Here is a 27,237-nt window from a genome sequence, read left to right on the forward strand (position 1 = left end):
CTAACTTTCATGTTACTAATCAATTAACACCTACTGAATAATACTGTAGTTCGGAAATGACACAATTTTTGCCAGAAAATATTCTTATTTATTCATTTAGTCTTTCACTCTGCTTTAAGAGTCCTCAATTATAAAAGTAAAAAAACCCCATTCTTCTCAGAAAGAGAGAAGCATTGCAGATTCTTAACAGAGATACATTTTTCCTCCTGGATTTCTGTAATTTTTAAATAACAAACTTTTTTTAAGTTTTTAATTAAAATTTATAAAATAAAAAAATTAACTAAGTACAGATTATCCATACTTTATAGTACAGAAAAAGAAAAAAATTCCAATAAAATTCAACATTGAGAAAAACTCTTAGTAAATTCTGAATATGAGAGAACTTTCTTGATCTAATTAATGGTATCTATTAAAAAAAAAAAAAAAAAACTAAAGCCAGCAACCTACTGAACTTAGAAGTGTACCCATCAAAGTCAGAAACAAGATGAAACACCAGCTATCACTACTTCTACTCAGCATTATCCTGTGAATCCGTGCCATTGTAATAAGAAAAAAAGAGTTGTAACAATTGTAAAAGAAGAAAAAATTTGCTTCTTTGCTCATTGACATCTACACAGAAAATGCAAAAGAGAAAATAAATAAAATACAAAGAATTGCAGGAGAGTTCAGCAATACTGCAGGTTTAAAATCAATATACTGAATTCAATGTACTACTATATAATAACTAATTAGAAAATGGAATAGGAAACAACACCTTGTATAATACTTGCAGAGCTACAAAGTAATTAGGAATAAATCTAACAGAACACTCTAAAGACATTTTTATAGAAAATTACAAAACAGAAAATCTGAAATCTCATAAAGATGTTAGCTGCCCCTCAACTGATCTCTAGGTTCAATGCAATGTCAATAAAAATCCCCAAAATATTGATAGGGAAGAACAAAGATAACTTTCAGTGAAAACAACAAGGTGAAGAGCCTTGTCTTGGGGCATTCTATGTTCACTACAAATTATAATAATTAAGGTACTGTGGTCATAAGGCAGAAATTTTTTAATAGACAAATGAAAGACAATAAAAAGTCTAGCTATAAACACATTGATATATAGAAACTTGACATATGGTAGAGATAAGATGATCTATTCAATAAAAGAAGCTAGGCTAACTGCTTATCTATACAGAAAGCAAAAAGTGTCTCTTTTTTTATATACAAAAATAAATTCCACATGGAATATTAAACCTTTTGGGAAAAAATACAGAAGAATATCTTCTTTACTTTGGCAAAGGGAAGCTATCTTAAGCAAAATACAGAAAGTAGAAAGCTTGAATAAAAGTATTGATATGTTTGACTACATTAAAATTAAAACTTTTAAAAAATAAAATATAAACAAAGTGAAAAGAGAAGTCAGAGACTTTGAGAATATATTTGTAATCCATTTAATCAATGAAGATTAGCACCCAGAATACATACAAAACTCCTACAAATGACAAAGATTATCCTTGACTAAACTTTAGTCAGGATCCTCTCAGCCCTGTTCTCAACTAGACCTCATTCATGGGCTTCTTTGCCCCTCCTTCCAGAGTCCAGTTGTAGCAAGAATCCTGCTAAGTCAATTTAGTAAGAATCCCCATATTCTTGATATCTGATCATCTTGGCCTGCCTTTAGCAAGAATGCTGTCAAGTTGGTTTAACAAGGATCCCTCTTACTCTTGATGTCTCCTCTTAGTAATTCTCTATCCACTGACAACCTCACTCTGCTTGTTAGCCATAAATCCTCAGCTGTCTTTGCTATATTCCGAGTTGAGCCCCATCTCTCTACTCTACTGTAATAGAGTTGACCCCTATCTCTATAATCTTGAATAAAGTCTTCCTTGCCACTTTAACAAGACTCAGAATAAATTTCCTTTCATACAAATCAATAAGAAAAAAGATAAGCAACTCAACTAAAAATCTGTGACATAGATGAACAGGAAACACAAAAGTAAAATGGCCAATAAGCATATGAAGAGATGCTCAACTTCACTAGTAATCAGAAACATACAAAGGTTAATCACAGAAAGATATCGTTCCAAATTCATTAAATAAGCAAAAGATTTTTTGAAGTCTAAAATTTCCAACAATTGCTAAAGAGGTGGAGAAAATGTGAATTGTGCTGCTGCTGAGAGTGTAAATAAGCATAACAGTTTAGAGAGCAACTTGTTGTTCTTCAATAAAATTACATATGTGTGTACTGTATGACCCATTTCTTACAAGTCTAGCTATGTACCCCAACCTTTCTCACAGAGTTTCTGTGAGACAGTTAAACACTAGTGCCTTAAGGCATCCATAGTATATAACAATAAATTATTTTCTTTTCTGTGCACTTTTCCATACATATGTTTTGCCTCCATAAAAATGTTTTCATTTAGAGAAGAAGTAATCATCTTTCCTCCTCCCCTCCTTCTTCCAGAGTTCTCTTTCCAACTGCTTCATTTCTGTTAATCACACTATAATTTTTTCTGAAACACAGGCTCATGCCCTCATTTTCGGTCTTTCCATCCCAGAAGACCAACTCTTGCCAAGACAGGCCAATACTATCTGGAACTCTTATCAAATATGTCTTTCTTTTTTTCCCACCAACATCAAACAGATCTTCTGTTTTCTCTCTCACTCTGCATTTTGTAAATCAAGTTGGAAACCAAGCAGTTTTTGGCATCTTATCCTGATAAGTCATAAAAGTTTCTGTCCACTATGAGTAGTACTCTTTTTGAGTGAATTTTTAATGATTCTTTGGCAAACAGTATGTGGGACAGAAATCAGTCAGGATTTCTCTGGCAATTTCTAGGGAGGTTGAGAAGACTTCTCTGGGAATGTCTCACTTTTGAATGCCTTTTCTTTCTTTTTTTTACTTTAAGATATTCATTATTTAACAGAAATTAAATTGTGTGTGTGGTCCATTTACAAAGGCAAAAGAAAACCCTAAAACTCTAAAAGTTATACCCAGAACTCAAAATTTCATAACATTTTAATTATGTTTGCATACAAATGGTTAAAATTATAAACTCTACAAAAAGTATTAACCGTATAAATGTTTATGAGTAACTAAAATATTCCCTTTTCATTTGGATATCATAGCAGTCCCTGACTGAGACCCTTAAGCAACTGTTTGTCCTTCAAATAGATTAAATAGTACAGATTTGGGTACATTTCAAAGCACTTTCACGTACTGTACATTACCTTATTCAATTCTCCCAGCTGACCTAAGAGTCGGTAGTACAGACTCTTTCTCTATGAATTTGCTGTGTCAATGGTGATGCTACCAGCCTCCCTGTGTGAAAACAGGGATGTCTTAGCTGGCCAAATGACTGGCTAATTTAAGGAACAACAGATAACCCTAAATCCTTCCTTACACTTGGTATCAACTAAAATGTTTCTGCCAAATTTACGTACTTGGTGCTTTTTTTTTAAATTAATTAATTTATTTATTTTTGGCTGTGTTGGGTCTTCGTTTCTGTGCGAGGGCTTTCTCTAGTTGCGGCAAGTGGGGGCCACTCTTCATCGCAGTGCGCGGGCCTCTCACTATCGCGGCCTGTCTTGTTGCGGAGCACAGGCTCCAGACGCGCAGGCTCAGTAATTGTGGCTCACGGGCCTAGTTGCTCCGCGGCACGTGGGATCCTCCCAGACCAGGGCTCGAACCCGTGTCCCCTGCATTGACAGGCAGATTATCAACCACTGTGCCACCAGGGAAGCCCCAAATTTACGTATTTGGGACATGGTCTTATCTGGAAGAGCAAACGTGGTACTTAATGGATAGCTCCCCTTTCTGGCAAGTTGCTCTGGTTGACATTCCGAACCTCTCCACTTTAGTTCTGATTTAATTTAGATTGCAGGTACCATCTCTAGTCACGTGACTTGATTCACTGGTGCTCTATCTCATCTTTCAAATTATCATTTTTACATTTTGTATCACTAAATTTTTCATCTTTAGAATTTATCTGTATAAAATGTCTGTATCCAGATTTAAAAAGTTAACAGCACTAACTACAACTTTTAACTCAATTTTAAAAGATTTTATGCAGCCCAATTATTTCAATAACACGACAATCAAATATCTTCCCTGCATAATTAAGGTGCCATTACTTTCATGTCCTTTCAAATGAACTGAATGTGTCAGAGTATGACAGATACAACTGGATGGATGAGTGTGTAGCTGAACAACTCGGATAGAGAATCTGCAATGCAAAAACTGATAATATCATTCCAGTGGCAAGTTACGTTGGGCTTTAAAGTTTTATTCCAGGGTGAGTAAATGTTTCAAGTTCTCTTAGTCTGACAGAAGTCAGTGGCAACCTTGCAGGCATTTGCATTCGGAAAGTTTTCTTTACTACCAAACAGCCTTCAAGTTTTAAAAATCAAACTTTAATTTCTAGAAAAGGCACTCAAATGTTTTAAAGGGTAAATAATAAAGATGAGAAAGCATGGAATTCTATATGTTTTTATCCTTTCATTGTGGTACTCTATCCCACTGAAAAAAATACAAATCAATACAAAAGCCTTTATGGCTTAGTATAAGAAGCCCTCTTCTAAATGATGATCTGCAAATAATTATGCATATAGATTTAAAAGTTAATCCCACAGGAATGAAAAGTGAAGCGATAGGATCTGATGAGATCACTATGATTAAAAATGTAGGAAAGCGAAGAAAAAAATTTGGTGAATGGAAGAGGGAGGGAAATATACATTGATTGTGCACATATAATGTCAGACACATTGTTACATAGTTGGCCTATAGTAAATAATTTTCACAAAAACTTATTAATTTAATGATTTTTGCTCCTCATTTTACAGATGAGTGAACAAAGACTCAGAGATGTTAACTAACTTTCCCCAAATCACGCAACGTATTTTATTGCCGAGACGTTAACATTGGCCCCATGTAACTCCAAAACCCTTGCTCCCTCCTCCCAGCTGTCCTGCCAAGAAAAGGAGATTCTGAGAAAGCACCAAGAAAATGGTAGCTAAAATGGCAGGAGAAAAATAGTATCGTGTCACAGAAACTATCTAATGAGTAATTCCAAAAGGGAGGAAGTAAGTTCCAGTAAAAAATCTGCCTTTATATTCCTAGCATTTAGCCAATAATAGGTACTCAGATGTGTGCTAAACTACAGGAATGCCTCAGAAAGGATGAGAATGAGTGTTAAGAATACAGCCTGCTGCCTAGAAAAATCACTTGTATCATTCCAGAGAGAAATTTCAGAGAATAGGTAGTGAATTTCTGAATTACCACAAACATTTCAGGAGATGATGAATAAGAGCAGGGAGCACACAAAAACTAGTCAACAAATGGAAATAATAGGCAGTGTAGTCAGGGTAATGGTTAACCATCCCAGGAGCCAGGAAGCCTGGGCTTAAATCCTAACTTGGTACCCATGTGACCTTGGCTAAGTTACTCAACTTCTCTCTATATCAGTTTCACATCTTTAAGATGGAGATAGTTACTGTACTCACTTCATACAGTTGTTACTCTGAGCAGTAAATGAGTTAATATATGTAAAGCATTTAAGACAATGTCTGACACATATTCTTATTTCAGTATTAGCTGATGTTTCAAGGAGTTGGACAGTGTAGAGAAGGAGAAGATTTGAGAAATCTTAGGGAGCAGCAGAGTCAGGAAAAAAGAATAGTTTAAGGAAGAACAGACTTTCAATGTTTGTAGACACGGGGAGAAGGAAAGATTCAGGAGAGATAAGTGAAACAGGAAGAGGCCATGGGAAAGATGAGCGCATGTGGAGGAACTGGCCTTCAAAGAAGAGAAAGGATACAAGTTCTGACACAAAAGGGAAGGTAGAGAGCAGATGCACAGAGCACTTTTCAGGAAGTAACAGATGGGGTGAGACAGCAAAGTTCACAGAGATTCCAAATAATCTTCGCAGTCTCCTCCTTAAAGGAAGAAAAGGTTGTAGTGAGAATTTTGTGGAGTAATGAAAAATTTTTTGGAACAGTTATTCTTGAAAATGTGAAAAGGTGTTCACTAAAAATGAATAAAAGTGGACTTAGTAAAGCGTGGGCTAAACTCAGAGCAGATTCAAGTACAAATTTTTATGACTTTCAAAACACACAGACTGCAGCTTGATAAAATAATCTGTGGGGTGCAAGGAAGCATGGAGACGGATCCAGTGAGAAAACAAATGCCACCAACAACCAAGGTGTACTCAGAATTCCTCCTCATGATTGTGTAGGGCAGTGTTTGCCTCTAACTCAACCAGCTTTTTTGTAAGCATCTGTCAATCAGGACCAATGAAAACCACTTCTTACATAATTTATTACAGGTATCATTTTCAATTTTAACTAATTGTTAGTATAACCCCATAAAAGGAAGTAACTGATTTCTGTTTTTAAATCTTGTGATATTCAAAAACTACCAAATGTAAAACAGGTAGCTAGTGGGAAGCAGCCGCACAGCACAGGGAGATCAGCTCGGTGCTTTGTGATGACCTAGAGGGGTGGGATAGGGAGGGTGGGAGGGAGATGCAAGAGGGAGGGGATATGGGGATAAATGTATGCAAATGGCTGACTCACTTCGTTGTACAACAGAAACTAACACAGTATTGTGAAGCAATTATACTCCAATAGAGATGTATTTAAAAAAATAACTATATGATTTAAAGTAGTGAATAGGTCTTTGGTGAAACATGGCACACTAGACATACATATTTTCCTCTAGTCCCTCCTGAGACTTCCTAAAATTAAAGACTAAAAATGACATAAGTCACAAGGACAGAAAGAACGGAAGACGAGAGCGCTGAGATATTTATTTTGGAGGATGAAAAGAGGAGGATGAGTTCTGACTCCACAGAGGAAGAAAGTCAAAAGAAACGAAGTGATGCAGGGCCCAAAACATCAGAAAAGTTTAGAGAATGGAGGCGGCAACTGCCTCCGAGAGAAAGAGCGGAACTAGAAAAAGGAAATCAGTTGTACATTTATTCAGGGAGCAATAAAAACCCCAGATTATTGCTCCCAAACCAATTCAGCAAGGCAGCCACTCCAAATGATGACTAGAGATTTACCCACTGGGGAAACTGAACCAGAAGAGGCCCTCGATTCAAGGACACAAAACACTGAAGACAAGGGTATCAAGTCAGATATTCACAGTGCTTCAACCCCTTCCTCTCCCACCCTCCTTCCCAATATGGGCACCATCCTTCCCACCTCTGGGCAAGAATGGAGAAAAACCCATCACACAAGAGAAAAGAGCAGTAGGCCAGCCCCATACATATACACAGAGCTTCTGATTTGGTTTTTTTGGACTTGAAAAAAGGATGCTTTCCACTTTTGTGTATAATATTTTGGTATATTATACAATACTTCAGTTATGCTATGGAAGGGCAGAAAGTTTGTTCCGCCCCACTGATGAATTCTCAGTACTTAGAATAATGCCAAATACATATTAGGTACTCAATAAATACTTGAATGAATGAAGTGTTTTTAAAATCTCTTGGACTCTCATGGATACCCCAAGCACCTCAAAGATGTTATCTTTATATTTGTAGAGCATCACTTCCTTTCAGTTATTGACAAAGTAATAACATCACCACACTTCGCAGTTAAATTCCACTTCACTGCACCTCGATTTTAAACATAAAATTCACAATAGTCAGTTTCTAAAAATGGCTGATATTAATTGTTCTTCTATTAGGAAGAATAAGTGGCTCATATCACTTCATATTTAATAACATTCATTCTTAAATGAAAGCACAGGAGGTTTCATTTAGAAAAAGATACTGATTTTGTATTACTGGAGGAATGAGCTAGATGGGCCCTCTAGTGGCCTTGAAGAGCTAAAACTCCCCGAAGTACCTGACATTCCTGAGGAATCAACGTCTATTAAACACAGTCTTTCTGAAGCTGTAGACTCAGGGGGAAAAGACCCATCCGGCTGCAGAGTTACTGCAATGACTTTTCCCTGTGTTTGCGTAGTAGTCAGAGAGAGAAAGGAACACAGCAAGTGTCACAGGGTGAGATGTGAAACATTACTTAGAGGCAATAACGGGATAACGAGAAATGGAATCCTGAGCTCCAGTCTGTCCCTCATAACTGCTTCCTTATTATGCCTCTATCACTGCTACCTTCCCCCCAGAACATGAATGCTCCTACATGCCCGATCTTCCCGGACCGGGGCACGAACCCGTGTCCCCTGCATCTGCAGGCAGACTCTCAACCACTGCGCCACCAGGGAAGCCCCAAAACTATAGTTTTTATATGAGTGAATATAGACAAAATACCAAAGGCAACTAAACTTAAACATTATTGCATTTCTGAGTATTCGGTGATGAACCAAAATTGTCTGGATGAATATTGATAAAGACATCCCTAAGTCATGCATTTTAATTATTCTATAACATTTCTTTTGTTCTTCCTATATCCCAGAAAAACCAAGAATCATGTTGTTTTAATCCAGATTGTCATATAATTTGTGTTCTTTTGATAGCAATGTCAAATTAAACTACTTTTCTTAACTCACTCTTAGATGGTTTCTTATTATCTTCAATTTGGAAAAACTTCACTGTGTCAAAACAGTAAAAACAGGAATCGTCAACAAAATTCTCAGGGCAATGCTTGGGCTTCGAAACAAACCATGAATTTTACATGTCATGTTCAATCATTGTAATGGGGTCACCCAGGTTAAATATATTCTCATCATATAAAATACTAGAAAATATTCTAATTTTATTATTAAAATCAATATCACTCATATTTCTCTACCTATTGTCTCTTAAAGCAATATCTGGACCCTGATAGCATTTCTTAAATTTCTCTTCTTTCCGTTGTTTTTAATGCGATGTGAAGAGAAAACTGAAAACAACAGTGTGTTGCTCAATTTGTTTAAATCTCTCTTCACTAGAGATTATACCTACAACCAAAACGGCCAGAAAATAGTCCCCAGAGGAAATTAGCATCAGGACTTATGTGGCTCATCAAGGCCTGGTCATGGCTGTCATCCTGGCACACACCTTCTCTACTTCAGGTGGACTTCTCATTCCTAGAAGTAGATTTCAAGACTCCTAGCTTCATCCTGCTCTCTCACTAGATTGGTAGTTTACCCAGGTTTACAATTCCACAGTTGCCTCTGTTCAGAATATTGAAGGTACTGTGCCACTGGTCTCCAGCATTGATGTCAGGAAATCCAACGCCATTCAGCTTCCAGTTCCCTTGTATGGGACCCATCTGATTATTCTCAAAGCTTTTGGAACATTATTTTCCCAGATATTTTCATGGCTGGTTCTTCTCTCTCATTATCCAATTCTCTGCTGACCTCTTAAGGGACCATTCTTGATAGATCAAAGAAGCCTCCACATGTCACTGCCACATCACCGTGTTTTATTTTCATCAAAATAGTTAATGCTACCTGATATTTTCTTGTTTTACTCTTTTCTATATTATCTCTTTCTGCTGAATAAACTATAAGCTTCACAAGAATTTGTTTGCTTCTGAATCCCCAGTGCCTAGGACAGTGAGCAAGTACTCAATAAATGCTTATTAAATAAATGAATGAAAGCCTGTATATTAGCATTACTACCAGAAGCAGAGAAAGAAGGGCCATTTGATTGATATTTCTAAATTATGTAAAACAGGATCACGTCTAGGACCCCATCTTTGCCACGGTGTTTGTGTTTACGGCAAACATGTCTTCTGGCCACTGTGAATCAGAAACCAGGAGTCCTAAAACTTTAAAACTAAAGTCAAACTTTTGAGCAGATCAACTTTATTTGTTCTCAGAAAGCACTGACCATGGGCCAAAATTATCTTCTTCCCTCTACAAAACTTAATATTTATTAAGAGTTAATGTTATCATCTTGATCCTAGCAGAGCAGTGACATAATGAAGGCAATCCAGCAAGGCAAGTGCAAGCTTCCGCATCAGATGGCCTCAGTCCTGATAGAAGCTTCGTCATTAGGAGATGTGTGTCCTTGGGTTTATTTAACCTCTCTAAGCCACAATCTCCTAATTATAAGAGTGCTTGTCTCCTAGGCTACTATGAGGATCAAATGAGATCACTCATCTAAAGTTCTAGGCATAGTCCTTGAACATTTAATAAAGGTTAGCTGTAATTATTAAAGGAAATTATCTATTTGAACATTTACTTATTCTTTGCAAAGTCTTTCCTAAAAGCATCGTTCATTATATTGCATGAAATAATTTCCTCTCTTAGCTTAGTGCTCACATAAAACTGCCTTTTCAATCCCTCCTGAGATTTTCCTTAATCGGGTGGGAAGAAGTATAGGACCAATCATATTTTCTTTCCAGAAGGAAACTCAGATCATTTGCGTTAATAACCTCTTCCAAATATCTTTTCTCTGCTTTTGTTTCTTAGCTGACTTCCTTCTGATTTTATTTTTAATTATCATCTTTTATATTGTATTTAACTTTATAGCTTTTGGATCTGTCATTTATGAGCTGAGAGACCCTGGAGAGGTTATTTGGCATCCAAAGCTCCACTTTCTTAATCTGTCAAATGAGATGTGTGTGGACACCCATGACACTAGCATCCCAGTCTCCCTTTTAATGACCACTCTTCTACCGCATCCATATTCCCTTGGGGCCATACAAAGCGCCCAACCCTCTAAGCACTTAGATTAGTCTAGAAGTGGACATCTAATTCAAGCTGGACCAAGGAGACACTCGCCAGAAATTTTGGATTTAGGACTTAAAGAGGCAGGTCAGTTTCCTTCTAGTAGCCGAAATTATAAAACATAAATCCCAGGAGTTGCTAGTGGCTATGTTTCCCGTTTATGAAGGAGCCCGTCCACAGTGAAAATAGAGAATGACTCTAAGATGCAGAGAGGAGAAGGGAGTGGGAGTCCTAATAATTCTAATGGTTCCAGGGTTGTTGATCTTCCTATAGCTTGGTTATCCCATTAGATAGCCACTATCTTTCCAATAACTTCTCATTTTTGCATACATAATTTGGGTTTGATTTCCAAATAATTCTAATACATAGAAAATAATCCCTACTTTTAGTTCTAATAGTTCTAATATGTAGTTCTAATATGTAGAAAAGAATCCCTACTTTTAATAGTTGTTATGAAAAGTAAATGAGGGCTTCCCTGGTGGCGCAGTGGTTGAGAGTCCGCCTGCCGATGCAGGGGACGCGGGTTTGTGCCCCGGTCCGGGAAGATCCCACACGCCGCGGAGCGGCTGGGCCCGTGAGCCATGGCCGCTGGGCCTGCACGTCCAGAGCCTGTGCTCCGCAACGGGAGAGGCCACAACAGTGAGAGGCCCGCGTACCACAAAAAAAAAAAAAAAAAAAAAGTAAATGAGATAAAATAAGTGCTGGCTTATTATCTGGCATATAATACTTGCTCAAGAAATAATACCTATTAACATTATTTAAAAATGGGAATGAAAATTCTAAATCAATTAATTAATGAACACAATTTTAATAGCTTACAAGTCTTCTTTCAGTTTCAAAATCACCCAAAGGGATTCTTTGGTTTTGTATCTCGAAAGAATTGCAAAATAAGAGAAATGCTCTAAATTAATTTTGCAACATATCATTGTATAAATCTTAGTAACTCTTACATAGTTAAACAATCTTAGAGAATACTAAAGCCTCCAACCCAGCAGCCTACAATTTATTGCTAAACTCACATATTTGCAGTAAACTGACAGAGGGAAAGTGGAAAAAGAAACAAACTTACATTCCACTTATCCCACACATGCAGGAATAAGTCTGATACAATTAAATGTGCAAAATACTGACTGGCTGCATGCACAGCAGTCTTCACATAGTGTGAAGGACGCAGTAAAGAGAATTACAATACCTGTAGGGATACCACACTGACGTTATCAAAATGGATGTGTCCATTAGGCTCTGTGACAGCTGGATTTGCATAACATGTCACACCATTGATGGCAGGTAACGTTTTAGGTTGATGAGTTTTTTCTCGAGAAGAACCAAAGTCATCATTTCCAAAGTGGGTATGACCATCCTACAAGAAAAATAAGGGAGGAAAAGGTTATAAGAAGAAACAAAGATGGCTCATACAGGTAAGAAAATAGAGAATGTAATGGTTTTTATTTATAAGAGAAAAATTTTATATCTATTCCGTATGTAGTATAATCTTTTTAGATTTATAAAATTTCTCTTCCTTTAAATGTATCTTCATTTATTAGATTCTCCTGTTTTTGTTTTTTCATGTTAGGGTGCATATACCTTCTTATGTTGATGGATATGAATGGAATACAAATTATGTGCATCTGTTATTGGACATTAAATTGTTAGTATTTACTCCAAATTCTACAATAAGAATCAAGTGTTCCTCTTATACTTATCAATATATTGATCTTTTTCTTTCTCTCCTCACATTCACAAGTCTAATAACTGAACTGTTCACATAATTGTAAGAATAAAATTCCTGCCTTTATTTGCCTATATAAAGTAGCTTTAGTGGGTAAAACATCAAACATTTTAAATAAAGTCCATTTACCTGACCATACGTCTTCAATAACATCTTAAGCGTTCTTTCAAAAAAGAAAAGTATGTAAAATCCACCAAACACGGCAACTGCCTTCTCAACATAGTTGTCAATTTTGGGATTGAATCCAAATGCCTAAGGGAGAAAAAAAAGGCAATTCAGGTAAGACCAAGTAATTTAATTTGATTCAGTAAATAATTTTCACCACAGTCCTAAGTCCATCCTTCACATCCAGTTAATATTGGGGATTTACCTGCCAAAATCATAAAACAAAAACTCTGAAATCTGAGTAATCAAACTGTAAGAGATAGCACTGAAGTCTTATAACCGGAGGAAGTCCTATTAAATAAAGCCCCCAGAGTACCTTATAGTTTCCTAGCTATAACACCTTCAGCGATACTTGCCTTGAGAAAGTAAACTTTTATCAATAAAAAAGCAGCACTGATTCCTATATTTATAAGATAATATTAGACATGGGTAATTAAGACAAATGAGACATTGATTATCCACTTTTTCTAAAAGTAATATATTTGCCCATAATTTCCAGAGTCAACTTTTTAAAGCAAATATGGTAGGTCACTTGGATTACTGTTTTCCCAAGAGAGAGCCCCTTGAACTTAGAGGGTCCTAGTAAGTCCTAAAGAGATAAATAAATCGAGGACTGAGCCCCAGAATAAGGAAGAAAAGATATAAGGTACCAGGCACTCACACACACACATACACACACACTCACAAATGATGAGAATGAAATAATTCATTGTTTAAAGGACACAGGACAAGAGCTGGAGCTTGAAATTATAGAGTCATGATGTTCTAGGCAGACAAGAAATACAAACTTAAAATAAGTAAAATAGCAGGGGAGCATAACATGTGAAAAGCCACAGCTTTATACCATTCCACACATTGTCAATGTCCCCTCTGAACAGCAGTCTAGAATAGAAAATGCCTGGGTTCTTGTTCTACATCTGTCTCTGGGGAGACCTCATGCCACATCTTCTTTTCAGTGACTTCTCCGGACCTATTTACACAGTGCAAAAATGGCATAAAAATACCTACTCTATATAACTAACACGGTGGTTATAAAATAAAATAGCAAAGGGGAAATAATTTTGCCACAAAAGAAATAACTATCAGGACTTCCCTGGTGGCTCAGTGGTTAAGAATCCGCCTGCCAATGCAGGGGACACGGGTTTGAGCCCTGGTCAGGGAAGATCCCACATGCTGCGGAGCAACTAAGCCCATGCACCACAACTACTGAGCCTGTACTCTAGAGCCCGCGAGCCACAACTACTGAGACCACGTGCCACAACTACTGAAGCCCGCACAACCTAGAGACCGCGCTCCGCAACAAGAGAAGCCACCGCAATGAGAAGCCCGTGCACTGCAATGAAGAGTAGCCCCCGCTCGCTGCAACTAGAGAAAGCCCATGCACAGCAGCCAAGACCCAACACAGCCAAAAATAAAAAGTAAATAAATTTTTTAAAAATATTTTAAAAAAGAAATAACTATGTAAATTGGGGGTATTATTAAAAAGATAGATTCTCTAGTGTTTACATAATTCTCTGCTCATATCCATAATTCCCTAATTATCACAGAAAGGCAAAAGAACCTCTATAAGTGCTGTTGAAGAAGTTTCTTATTTTCCTAATAGACATTTTAATGTATTATTACATTTTCAATAAAACAGGAAACATCAAAATCATAAATGTACAATCCTCAGTCCACATACCATGTCAGTTTGTTTAATTTAATTTGACTCACCACAAATCAGGTGAGTTAATATATATAATACTATATCAAATATATTACATATAATTTTTAAAATCAGAAAATCTGTTTTGTCATCCTAGCTTTGTTACTAGCTGATTATAAGGCTGTAATCAAGTCATTTAATCCCCTTGGATTTTAATTTTTTCATCTCTACAATTGAGGCTTTGAAGTAGACGTTCTCCTAGGTCCTTTCTAGATATAATAATAATAAAAAAACTATGACTTTAAGAAGTTACATCCCCACTTTCATATATAGCTGCGAAAACTAAAAGGAGCTTTAGTTATAATTTTCTAAAACTTATGAGCTGAAGGTGATACTGTATGTTTTCCTTTTGTTCCGAGCTTGCCCCTCCATCTTTGTGTGTGCATGAGTGGGGAGATACTGTCCACGTGTATATGTGTTTCTCTAGTTGCCCTTTGTGACTCCCTCCTGTTAATGTCTCTTTCTCCTTCCTGTCTCTTTTCCTCTCACTTATTCTCCTCACTCCATCTCTCTTCCTTATATGGCCACATTATAGATTTGAAATAAAACATATATATCATGTGCTGACAAACTGAATAGCACACTGTAGTCAATGGCAGATCAATAATACGTTTTACCAAAGGAAAAAATAAGCTGCTGTTTATTTATCGGCCCTCGATTGATTTTTATCCACAATCAAAAAGAATGAAAAGGTTTGTCAACCATGTTCTAATTTACCCTCTAGTCTTCTTTAGCTGTAGTAAATACATGGAGGAATTTTTTTTTAACATCTTTATTGGAGAATAATTGCTTTACAATGGTTAGTTTCTGCTTTATCACAAAGTGAATCAGCTATACATATACATATATCCCCATATCCCCTCCCTCTTGCGTTGCCTTCCCACCCTCCCTATCCCACCCCTCTAGGTGGTCACAAAGCACCGAACTGATCCATGGAGGAATTCTGTTGTATATCTTAGTAAATTTGACACTGCGTACACTTCAGAAATAAATAAGTAAATAATAAAAAGAGTGTAGAAAAATTAAATTTGCCAAATGTGAGACAGAATAGAGTCGTAAGGCCTTCCGAGGTGTCCCAGAGCTGTCTGAGCACGTCCTGGTGCCTGGCCTCCCAGAATATTAATTTTCTCTCTGACGTTGACTTCCCCTGCAGCTTGGGACAAGTTTTTTCATTTGCTGTGATTCAGCTTTCTCTTATCCAAAACACTATAAACCAGACCATAAAATGCTGCAAGAATTATGGAGGCTTAAAATGTACAAAGTGCTGAAACAATTCAAAGAACCAATTATTCACAGAAACGAACAGCCAACCTCCTTACCTCTGGTATAAGTTGGAAAATTGCATTTGAAAATAGAGTCCCAATAGCCAGCCCCACAAAATAGGTCAAAATCTTAGGGAAGTAAGATTTCTTTATCAACGGAGTCAAAATCAGTCCGAGGAGAGATGCCAGATTAATAACTGTCACTGACAGGAAGCCATATCCCCAAACTGTGGATCAGAGGGAAAAGAGTAGAAGTTAATTAGAGCATAGGAGCCAAATGACATCTTACTGTACATTAAGTCTGAAACACATTTCACCTTTCAAAGCTTGAAACAGGTATCCTCTTTAAAACAACGAAACCTTCTCACTGAAAATTATATAGAAAATTACTGAGAATATAAATATTAATAGTAACACTGCCTATGCTTTCCTCAGTCCTAAGTCATCATTATGGGATTACAGACTTTTATAGCTTGCAGGGAATTTGAAGAACATCTAGCAGAGTGATCACCCGAGGCCCACAGGCTCCGAGCTACCTAGCTGCATCTGTGGCTCAAAGCCCAGTTTAAAACTAGGCCTTTCAGGGGACTAACAGAGGCAGTGTGGGTTTCGGGGAGAAGGTATGGGGTGACGAGGGCAAGCAGATGGGTGGGGTTGTTAGCTTCAAGATGACCATAGTTGCTGACACTGAGCTCGTCATAATCATTTGTCTGCAGGCCCTGTGGACAGCACCTCCTCGGGGAAGACAGCACCTCAGCCCCCTGCCTGGGCCTCCAGGGAGCCCCAGTGCAGTGAGCACTCAAGAAGGGAGCACATGGCAGCAGCAGAGAGTGGATACGTTGCACAACTCACCCTACCAGGCTCGGACAAAGGCAACAATATCCCATAGGGTGGAGACAGTGGTGAAAAGGGTCGTGGAGCATTCTTCATGTCTCCATCCTAGGGCCTGGCCCCCTAGTGGTGCTTAATAAATGTTCCTTAAAATGAAATGAAGGGATGGCATCCTAAGGTCAATATCTCCCCGGTTATCCTAGAGGGGATGGTTTAAAAACAACATGGGAGGGCTTCCCTGGTGGCGCAGTGGTTGAGAGTCCACCTGCCGATGCAGGGGACACAGGTTCGTGCTCCGGTCCGGGAAGATCCCACATGCCGCGGAGCGGCTGGGCCCGTGAGCCATGGCCGCTGAGCCTGCGCGTCCGGAGCCTGTGCTCCGCAACGGGAGAGGCCACAGCAGTGAGAGGCCCGCGTACCGCAAAAACAAAACAAAACAAAACAAAAACATGGGAATGCGAGTGAAACAGACTGTGAACCGTACAGGGGCAGGTGGCAGTGCAGGCTGAGATACAAACTGCCCCCAGAACTTTGTGACGTTGGCTTTGCCTGCAGCCCCACTGACTGTGCACTAAGGACAGTGTGAAAGATTAGAAAGCTGCCTCTGCATTGTCACTTCTTTAAAATGCCCACAAAACATTTTTAAATGTCGGGGCACTTTCCTCATTGACACTGTCAGTGGAGTACGTAGTAACACCAAATGCTTGGAGAGGGTTTGCCATGTGCCGGGCACCATGCTAAGTGACTAACCTGTATTAATTCATTTGATCTTCACAAAACCCTGCGAAGCAAGTACTACTACTACCTCCTTCATGCAGTTGAGGAAACCAAGGTACGTGGAGTTCAAATCAGCTGCCCAATTCATGTGGCTAGAATGCAAGATTTTGAACCCAGTCTGGCTCCAGGGCCCACATTCATTAGCAATATGTTTCATTACCCCTTAGAGGTAATCTAATTTTTAAAAAGCTCAAGAGACTCAACAAAACTGTGAACATCTTATATTGTGCTTCATGAATACAGGATTGCTCACCATTATTCTTGTGATTCTAACTACAAATAAGCCATCTTAGCAAACATTTATGGAGCCTAGGTTGTAGACCAAACCGTGCTTCCTGCCAACAAGGAGCTTGGACATTTGGCTTGGGGACGCTAGAGGGCACACACATACACAAAGCAAAACAAGGTAGCTTGTGCTGAGCACCACATGAAAAGGACAGATAATACACATTACAATGTTACCACAAGAACCATCGCAGCACCGACCAAGCCTTTATCTTCTGCAGATACTTTCCTATCAGTTCCAGGCCCCTAACCATGCCCCAGAGTCATCTCACGGGACTCACAAAGGTCCACCTCATTCCCATTTCTTTCCTTATCACCTAAAGCAATACTACCCACTCCCCTTAGCATTTCCACTTCGAAGAAGTTCTCAACCCCACCTCTTCCTCCATGGTATAATCTATGTGTAGTTGCCCTTAAAACAAACAGTCTTCTATCCCATCGCTAGCCTACATGTGTTCATTCATTCAACAAATATTTATAATCTAATTAGGTAGACAAGATATATACAAGTTGGAAATTAAAATCGAAATGCAAAGAACTTTTTGAGTACCAAACAGAGGCAAAGCCACTATGCATATTAAACTCATCAGCTTCCCCTGAGAAATCCTATTTCACTACCCTTGTCCACTGTCTCCGTAAATAGCAGAAACATCAGGATCTCAATGTCTCACTCTCCACAGTCAATTCCAAAGACAATTAGTGACCAAACTCTATGAATTTTGCTTGAGATATCTCACTCCACGTTCTCCATCCCATCACCTCCCACTTCTCATCTGGTGCACTGACAGCTTTCTGTCTGGTCTTCCTCCCCCCTACTTGACATGGCCACCAATCTTATTATCCTAAAACACAATTCTGATCATCTCGTGCCCCTATTTGCAGCTGCCCTTCATCAACGGACTGCCACACAATCTGTCCAATGTTACTTACCCCCTTATCAACGAGGCCTTTATGCAAACACAATGTTTTCCAAATATAGAATTACCTTTGCACTGTGGTTCTTTATCTGAAAACACCTTTTCTATCTTCATTGCCTGATGAACTTACACACGGCTCTCCAAGCCAATGCAAAGACCTCCTCCATGAAACTTCTCTGGATTTTCCAGGCAGCAATCCCTTGCTCATCAAGTTTCCCATAGTTCTTTGAAGGTATTTGGACCACTTACCATTTCTTGTGTGCTACCATCATTTTATCACTTATATATTCGTCTACATGATACAAATTATAAGATTTTCAAGGACAGGGGCTATGTTTTATTCTTCCTCAGAGCCTAGAATGTTGCCCAGCAAATAGCACACATATCTTGATCAATGAATGAATGCCATATTTTCAAGGTGCAGTCCAGAACTCTGTCAAAAAAATACCAACTCATTTGCTTGTCCAACATTTCTAACCTTCCTTACTATTATTGTGCACATCAGAACCACTTGGGGAACTGTGGGAGTGGGAACCATCATGCTCCAGGCACACAGCATAGTCTCCCCTTCTTGCATTGTTAGCACATTATTCAGGAAAAAAAGGTTCATTCATCCACTCAATCTGAGCACCAAAGAATGAATTAGTATAAGAATACTCCTTGGACCTCTCCATATACACAAAGGACTCCCTCTAATGATCTGTTTCAGAGAAAATCCTTTCTCTCCGCTTCTTAGTGAACTCTGAAGAATTTTAATACATTTTCAAGGAATATTAGTAACAATAGCGAACATTTATTGAATGGCCACAATGTGTTCAGATTCTTCTAAGAACTTCACCTGTTTAAGCAAATTTAATTCTCCTATTTCATAGAGTTTTTAGAAGAATTGAAATAAAACCAGTTAATTCAGACCCTGTAATATAGTAACTCTTCAATAAATGCCATTATATATATTTTTTAAGTTAGTAAGTAGACATCATGTGAATTTTAGTTCATTTGTCTCACTGTTATACAATGAAAGATCAGCAAACCAGGAGTCAGGAGCCCTGGGCTCTCATCCCCCCTCAGGTATGTACCTAGAGGAAGCCATTTAACCTCTCTGGAACATAGACTTATGTCATCAACTGTATTACAGAGTTGGACAGTGTGATTTTCAGGGATACTATTAAGGATAAGATACTATTACTCTTATCTGTTATTTGAACTGAATGGTATTCTGTGATCTTAAAAAAAAAAATGAGGCAACTTTGGACCATTAACTTATTGCTAAAATGTAATTAATCTCCTAGAGAATTTAATTTACCATCAGTTTATTGCACTCATCAATATGAGTTTATAAAGTACCTGAGAGGCAATTTCAAAATCACAAACTGTAAGGTCTCAGGTAAGTGAGATTCTTTTATCTGCCCATTGAAATATCAGAGTTTGGCTTGCTTTTATTTTGGTTTTCCATTCCCTTGGATGAGCTCAAAACTGACTCTATATTAAGTGAACTATTATATAAAGAATCCAGGGCATTTCATTGTTTAAAATATCATTTAAAATAGCAAATATCTAGAAAAAATATTTGTTTGAACAATGAGCTCTGAAATTATTGTTACTCACAAAATCTCTAATTATATTGATAAGTTATGGTTGGTAATTTCTATTCTTTGTATATGTAAATATAGAATACAAAAGAGAACATGGGTTCTGAAGCTGAGACAGCCTGGGTTTGAACCTGGCTCTACCACATACAAGCTGTATAAATCTTGAGCAAATGACTTTGAACTCTCTGCACCTCAGTGTACTTGGCTGTAAAATGGGAATAGTTGTTCCATCATACAGTTGTGCAAAGATTAATTGAGTTAACATACGAAAGAACTTGGAAAAGTATCGGTTATAGAAAGGACTACATAAAAGTTGGCTGTTATCGTTATTTTTGTCTTTGTTGTTACCCCTTTTGTTCATATATAGTGAGATTAAAATGCTCATATATACACAAAGGAATCCAAAAGTTAGTATCGGGCTGGCCAAAAAGTTCGTGCAGGTTTTTCATGTTACAGAACAAACTTTTCGGCCAGCCCAATAAAACAGGCACTCCCTTTGTTGAGGCTTCCCTTTTCTTCTTCATCTTTCCTCTCTTTATATTCTCCATCTATATTCACGTTAGATGTGCTCACTCAGACCAGTGGCTCCAAACGCCATCTCTGAGATGACAAATCCCCAGCCTCGACTATTCTCTGAAATCCAAGTATGCATGTGCCGCTGCCTACTGGACACGTCCCCTTGTGGGTCTACATCGACATCTCGGACTAACCACATCAAAGATTATACTCTTGGTCCTCACCACTCGCTTCCTCCACAGCAAAGTGCTCCTTCCCCAGTCTTGTCCATCCCAGGATATGGTGCAACCATCTATGCAGTTTCTCTGGCTTAAACTTGGATTCATCTTTCCCTCCCACACATCCAGTGCAGAGGCGAAGCACATTAGCACAGTCTCCAAAATCCATCCTGAATCTGACCAGATCTCCTTACTCCTCCACTCCCACCTTAGACCAAGCCCCCGTCAAGCTGAGCACCACCCCTGGCTGTAGTCCCCGGACCCATCTCCTTGCTTCTACTCTTGCCCCTTCACAATTTATTCTTCAAACTGCAGGTAGAATAATCTTTTACAAATCCAAATAAAATCACATCACTCCCCTGTTTAGGACCCTACAGTGTCTTCATACCACATTCAGAATAAAATTCAATCAGTTTACCACACCTTACAAGCCCTCCCTTTCTGGCCCCTGGCTACCATCTCCTACTCTGCTTCCCGCTCACTGTGCTCCAGACACACACGCTTTCTCGCTGTCCCTTACACATGTCAAGCTCATCCCCAAGCTTATGCTGCTGTTCCCTGGACCAAGAATGCTGTCCCCCAGAGAAGACCTAGCCATGGCCCTCTCCCTCTCCTCAGTCAGGACTCTGTTCAGATGTAATCTCATCAGAGAGGTCTCCCTTGACCCATCTAAAATCACACTCACCCACCATCTCCTATCCTTTACCTACTTTATTTTCTTCATAGCATTTGTCACTCTGAAATTATATAATTTATTTGCTTGTTTGTATAAATGTTTCCTATTTCTTTTCTTCGCTACACTGTAAGCCCTAAGAGGGCAGGGAATTTTTCTTCTTGTTCACTACTGAATGCTTAATACACAGAAAATAAAGGAACCAAAAAAATGAGAATTAAAATACTCATGTGGGGCAGGTAACAATTTGGGAATACCAAGAAATTGCCCCTCAGCAACTGATCTATCTCATTGGTGAAAGAACTCTTCTACTTGTTTAATTAAGTATGTGGACTATACAGTAAGAATACACTTACTTTCTTATATTTAAAAATTTGTTTACAATACCTATGGCAACACCACTATAGGCACTTAAAAGAGTCACTGGCATTTCTTTTACTTATGAAAATTAAAGCAGTAATAACTCAGTACCTTAAGATTTAATCTAGAACCACACTAGTTTCCTTATCTCTTTACTGACAATGACAGATAAATTGACAGGTTTTAAAATAATATAAGTACAACATAAAGGAAATTGATCAATTATGACCCAAATAGTGAATGTGCCATCCCATATACACAACATAAAACATGTATTGCTTAAAATCAAGGACTGAATTGTATAAAATTTTCCATTGGTACCAAGTAAAATTTTGACTCCATAAATAAAAGAGCATAACTTCTGAAGCTTAAATGAGTTCTAATTATACTTATTCTAAAGACTTCCAGAATATAAGTATTTTTTTACCAAGGGATTCTATGTAGATTAATTAAGAGCAATAAAGCAGAAAAAGAAGCATCTTAATTTCATTTTAGACTAGCTCACAGAGTTTTCAAACAAATGGGAGAAAAAGCTTGCAACATACCCTCTGAAAGACTTGGTTTTGTTTTGTGTTTGGGCCGATCATCGCAAGGGTGAAAGTTCAATTGCTGTAAGACTGCTGGACAGATGACAGAGAAGTCTGAGCTGGTGATCTGTGTAGCATTTGAAAATCCATGAAGGGAAAAGATCTCTTCCGCCGATAAACACTGAAACAGAAGAAACAAAGTAACCAGATATGTGTCAACAGAGTAAAAGGCTGCAAGCAAAGATACTGTAAAGAGGCATGGACTACTTCCTCCAGACACACAACACTACCTCTTTTTTTTTTTAATTTATTTATTTTTGGCTGCGTTGGGTCTTTGTTGCTGCGCATGGGCTTTCTCTAGTTGCGGCGAGTGGGGGCTACTCTTTGTTGCGGTGTGCAGGCTTCTCATTGCAGTGGCTTCTCCTGTTGCGGAGCACGGGCTCTAGGTGTGTGGGCTCAGTAGTTGTGGCATGCGGGCTTCAGTAGTTGTGGCTCACAGGCTCTAGAGCACAGGCTCAATAGTTGTGGCGCACAGGCTTAGTTGCTCCGCAGCACGTGGGATCTTCCCAGACCAGGTCTGGAACCCATGTCCCCTGCCTTGGCAGGCGGATTCTTAACCACTGCGCCAACAGGGAAGCCCAACACTACCTCTTCTACAAAAAGTCACTATAAAAATGTATCAACAGATGAACGGATAAAGAAGATATGGTACATATATACAATGGAATATTACTCAGCCATAAAAAGAAACGAAATTGAGTTATTTGTAGTGAGGTGGATGGACCTAGAGTCTGTCATACAGAGTGAAGTAAGTCAGGAAGAGAAAAATAAATACAGTATGCTAAAGCATATATATGGAATCTTAAAAAAAAAATGGTTCTGAAGAACCTAGTGGCAGGACAGGAATAAAGATGCAGACGTAGAGAATGGCCTTGAGGACACAGCGGGAGTAACGGTAAGCTGGGACGAAGTGAGAGAGTGGCATAGACATGTATACATTACCAAATGTAAAATAGTTAGTGGGAAGCAGCTGCATAGCACAGGGAGACCAGCTGCGTGCTCTGTGACCACCTAGAAGGGTGAGATAGGGAGGGTCGGAGGGAGATGCAAGAGGGAGGAGATATGAGGATGCATGTATATGTATAGCTGATTCACTTTGCTATAAAGCAGAAACTAACACACCACTGTAAAGCAATTATACTCCAATAAAAATGTTAAAAAATATATATTATCAGTGGACCAACACCAATTCACACAAAGAGCTTTAAAACAATTCTATGTCCTCAATCTTCCATCTCTGTTTTTCCTCAGTTTGAATAGGTATTTTGTGGAGGCTATTGGAATATCTCTGTACACCGTTTCTTGTAGACAAACACACCTGGTTCCCTTACAACTTCATGTTTAAGAAGTTCATCCATCCTGGACTGCAATAATAATCTCAATACATAAAAGTTGTTTTAAAATATAGAAGTGAGAGAGAGACAATTTGTCTTTAGAACAAATTATTGCTTGCTAAAGTATCTATTATTCTCAATGATGGCGGGTAGCTTTTCTATATTACAATATTTCTATATTATAATGGTGCTAGGCTGTTTAGAAGTTCATTTAACTGTTAATAAGGAATAGAATCTGCATTAGAAAAAAGTTCTCTGCAGAAATAACATTTTAAAAGTACCGTTTTACTCTTGGGCATATTTTAACTGTAAACTTTCTTCTATATACTTGCATTATTAAGAAGACTATAAAAGAAATTAAATGTGTTACTACTGCTAATAAATGTTATAAGAATTATAGAGTATGAAAAATACCCATTCACTCAAAGAAAAACGTCTATCTTTAATAACTGCAAAGAACGTTTCTTTGCATACTTCAGCCAATATTTAAACCCCACTAAGACCTTAGCTTTGTACTCTAGGCTGGATTGTGTCCTCCGCAAATGTATATATTGAAGCTCTAACCCCCAATGTGATGATATTTGGTTATGGGGCCTTTGGAAAGTAATTAGGGTCAGATAAAGTCATGAGGGTGAGGCCCTGCTCCAACTGGATTAGTGGCTTCATAAGAAGAGACACCTTGTCTTAAGCAGCCATCTGCAATCCAAGGAGAGAGCTCTTACCAGACACCAACCCTTCTGGCACCTTGACCTTGGACTTGCAGTCTCCAGTCTGTGAGAAAATAAATTTCTCTTGTTTGAGCCACCCAGGCTACAGTATTTTGTTATGGCAGCCCAAAGTCACTGATACACTATGAACCGTACCAAGAACTCAAAAGTTGTTGTTAACTGTTTCATCATAAAGTGCTGTAATTCCCCTCACAACAGAAACAATCAAATGAAAAATGTAAGATTTGGTAAAAGATCACTACTGATTATGAAGGAAAGATGAAAAACATCAAATACATCAAATTGTATGGAGTTGTCAAAAGGTAAGACTTCAATTGCCTTAAAGAAAATGCACATGTACACACCATTTTTGTAACATCTAAGAATGTGCCTAAAACTGTTCTTTACTGAACCTAAACTCTCCTTTGGGTTCGTGACAATGATAGCTGTGTGCCATCCCTAGAATAGGAGACAACACTCAATGCTCTGTTAACGGTCTTCCCTAAGACCAAGAATAAGGGATAATGAACCAATGGAGGGAGAAAATAGCTTGATAGCCAATGGAGGGAGAGAAAGTGGGTATAGTTTATTCATTACTGTGAAGACACCCAGAAGCATAAATGCTAGGCTCAAAAATTACAGAGTCCAGGGAATTCCCTGGTGGTCCAGTGGTTAGGACTCCGTGCTTTCACTGCTGAGGGCCCAGGTTCAATCTCTGGTTGGGGAACTAAGATTCCCGCAAGCTGTGCAGCGCTGCCAAAAAAAATAAAATAAAATTACAGAGTCCATGTGGCTCGACTGCCCCACTGCATGATTCCAGGAATAAATAGGTGTAGAAGTGAAAATACAAAGCAGCACTGTTTCCCTGCAAGGAAGTTCCTCCAACTCCAAAATAGGAGGAAAACGGATGCTGCCCATAGATAATTTGCAAAAGTCTTCTCAGAATGAACAATCTAAGACTTCCTAAAACTTGATGACTGTTAAGCAGTTCCTTTTAGACTCTAATTGTGACCCATTAGTGGATCAGAAAATCCACTTACAACATCACAGAGAGCATTTTATCAGTAAGTAAAAAACAATATAATAGCAACTACAGAGTGTATCACACATAACAGGAGTAAGTATTGCTTAGACAAACTTTTGCTTCAGTTACACTTTATACATACCATGCACATGTATACTGGACCACAATATAAAGTTCACTTTTTACTATAAGTGGCAGTCAAGAGTTTTAAAGTCACTATCCTTAAGGATGCCCAGACTGCCCATTGTACATCATTAAAGACACTGTCCTACATACAGTTAGGAAAAAAAAAACAAAACAATGCAATCAAGGAATATATACTCAATATTGAAAGATAGCTGAGAGTCTCGATGATCTGTTCAGAAAGAACAAAAAGGTACAGAGATGACAAAACTCTAGGCCTTGCTTTATGATTTTAGAATGAGGATGGACTACTAACAGTGTGACAAAACTGAATTAACGACAGGCCTGCCTTATTTAAATTAGCGATCTACCTTCAGAAAACAAACAGAGGTTGCCAGAAAGGGGGCTGGGGGGGCGTGAATTAGGTGTAGGGGATTAAGAGGTACAAACTTCCAGTTATGAAATAAATTAGCCATGGGGTTGTAATATACAACATAAGGAACATGGTCAATAATATTGTAATAACTTTGTGTGGGGACAGATAGTTACTACTTATCAAGGTGATCATTTTATAATGTCTACAAATGTCAAATCACTACATAGGACACCTAAAACTAACATAATATTGTACGTCAACTATATTTTAATTTAAAAAATAAATAAAAATAAAGGAGTGAAGTTATGAGTGAAAATTAATTAATTAATTAGTTTCATTAAATAGCTATCTACCAGCAAGTGGAATGCAAATAGTTTTATACTGCACTCTATTTGGCTTTAAACAATATTGATTTTTATTATGCTTTGATTTAACAGAGTTGAACCTGACACAAAGAAAGCAGTTGTCTAAGAAAGGGCAGTGCTTCCCAGAGCAGAGACAAACAGGATGAGCGCCCAGGGCCTGAACAGTGAGGACGGGGGAAGGTTGAATGATTAGGGCAAATTCCTCCCTCAACATTTTATACAGTGGAAATCTGCTTATAATAAATGCCAAGGAGCTAGGCAAGATTTGAGATTACACAGTGTAGATAATTACACAGGCTCTCTACTTGACTAAACTTTAGTCAGGTTCTTCTAAGTCCTCTAGGCTTCGGCCTTGCATCCATCCTTGTAGGGCTGGCACTGCCCAGTTTTAGCAAGAATCCTGCCAAGTCTGTTTAGAGAGAATCCCCTAGCCTTAATATTTGATATTATCTTAATATCCTCAATGTCTGGTCAAGTTCTTCATTCCTCACCCTGATATCTGATTACCCTGGCTTCAGCAGGAATCCTGTTAGGTCTATTTAACCAAACTCCCTCCCTACCCCTGATGTTTCCTCTTAGTAACTTCCCATCCACTGACCCCCACTCTGTTCCCCACTTGTCCATGATGTATTCAGAACTGAGCCCAGTTCTATACTGAGGTCCCTTTTCCCCTATTGCAATAGTTCTTGAATAAAATCTGTTTTTATTACCTTACTGTCAGACTCTGGTTTTCTTTAACAATACCAAGTATAATAATCATGTAATTATACTACGCATCACATAAATTCTTTCCTTCAATCAACAAGTATTTACTGCATCATAAAATTCTGTGTATGACACTGATGGAAGGAGTGGAAGGTGGAGGGTGACAACAGAGAAAGAAATAGTACAGAGAAAAATAAGTCGTCATACCTTCCATCAAGAAACCAAAATAATTTCAGCAGAAAGAAATCAGATACACCAGTATCTATAAAACCAGAGAGAAAGTGATAAAGTAATTATAAAGAACTATGAGAGTTCATACAAAGCAGAAATAATATGCAGAGGAAATAGTCAAAAACGACTTTGAGGTTAGAATTCCGGGA

General features: G+C 38.2%; 1 protein-coding gene across 1 annotated transcript in view; it reads right to left on the reverse strand.

The window, feature by feature from the left end:
• Positions 1–27,237, reverse strand: part of SLC39A8 (solute carrier family 39 member 8) — a 72,029-nt gene that overhangs the window by 24,445 nt on the left and 20,347 nt on the right. The window contains exons 3-6 of the mRNA XM_082652681.1: positions 22,182–22,344; positions 15,528–15,697; positions 12,468–12,590; positions 11,802–11,969 (exon numbers count right to left, since the gene is read on the reverse strand). Coding sequence (XP_082508807.1) covers positions 11,802–11,969; positions 12,468–12,590; positions 15,528–15,697; positions 22,182–22,344 — 624 coding nt within the window. The remainder of the gene's footprint in view (positions 1–11,801; positions 11,970–12,467; positions 12,591–15,527; positions 15,698–22,181; positions 22,345–27,237) is intronic.

This window comes from Grampus griseus (genome assembly GCF_964374135.1).
Source record: "Grampus griseus genome assembly, chromosome: 4".
Classification (NCBI taxonomy): Eukaryota; Metazoa; Chordata; class Mammalia; order Artiodactyla; family Delphinidae; genus Grampus; species Grampus griseus.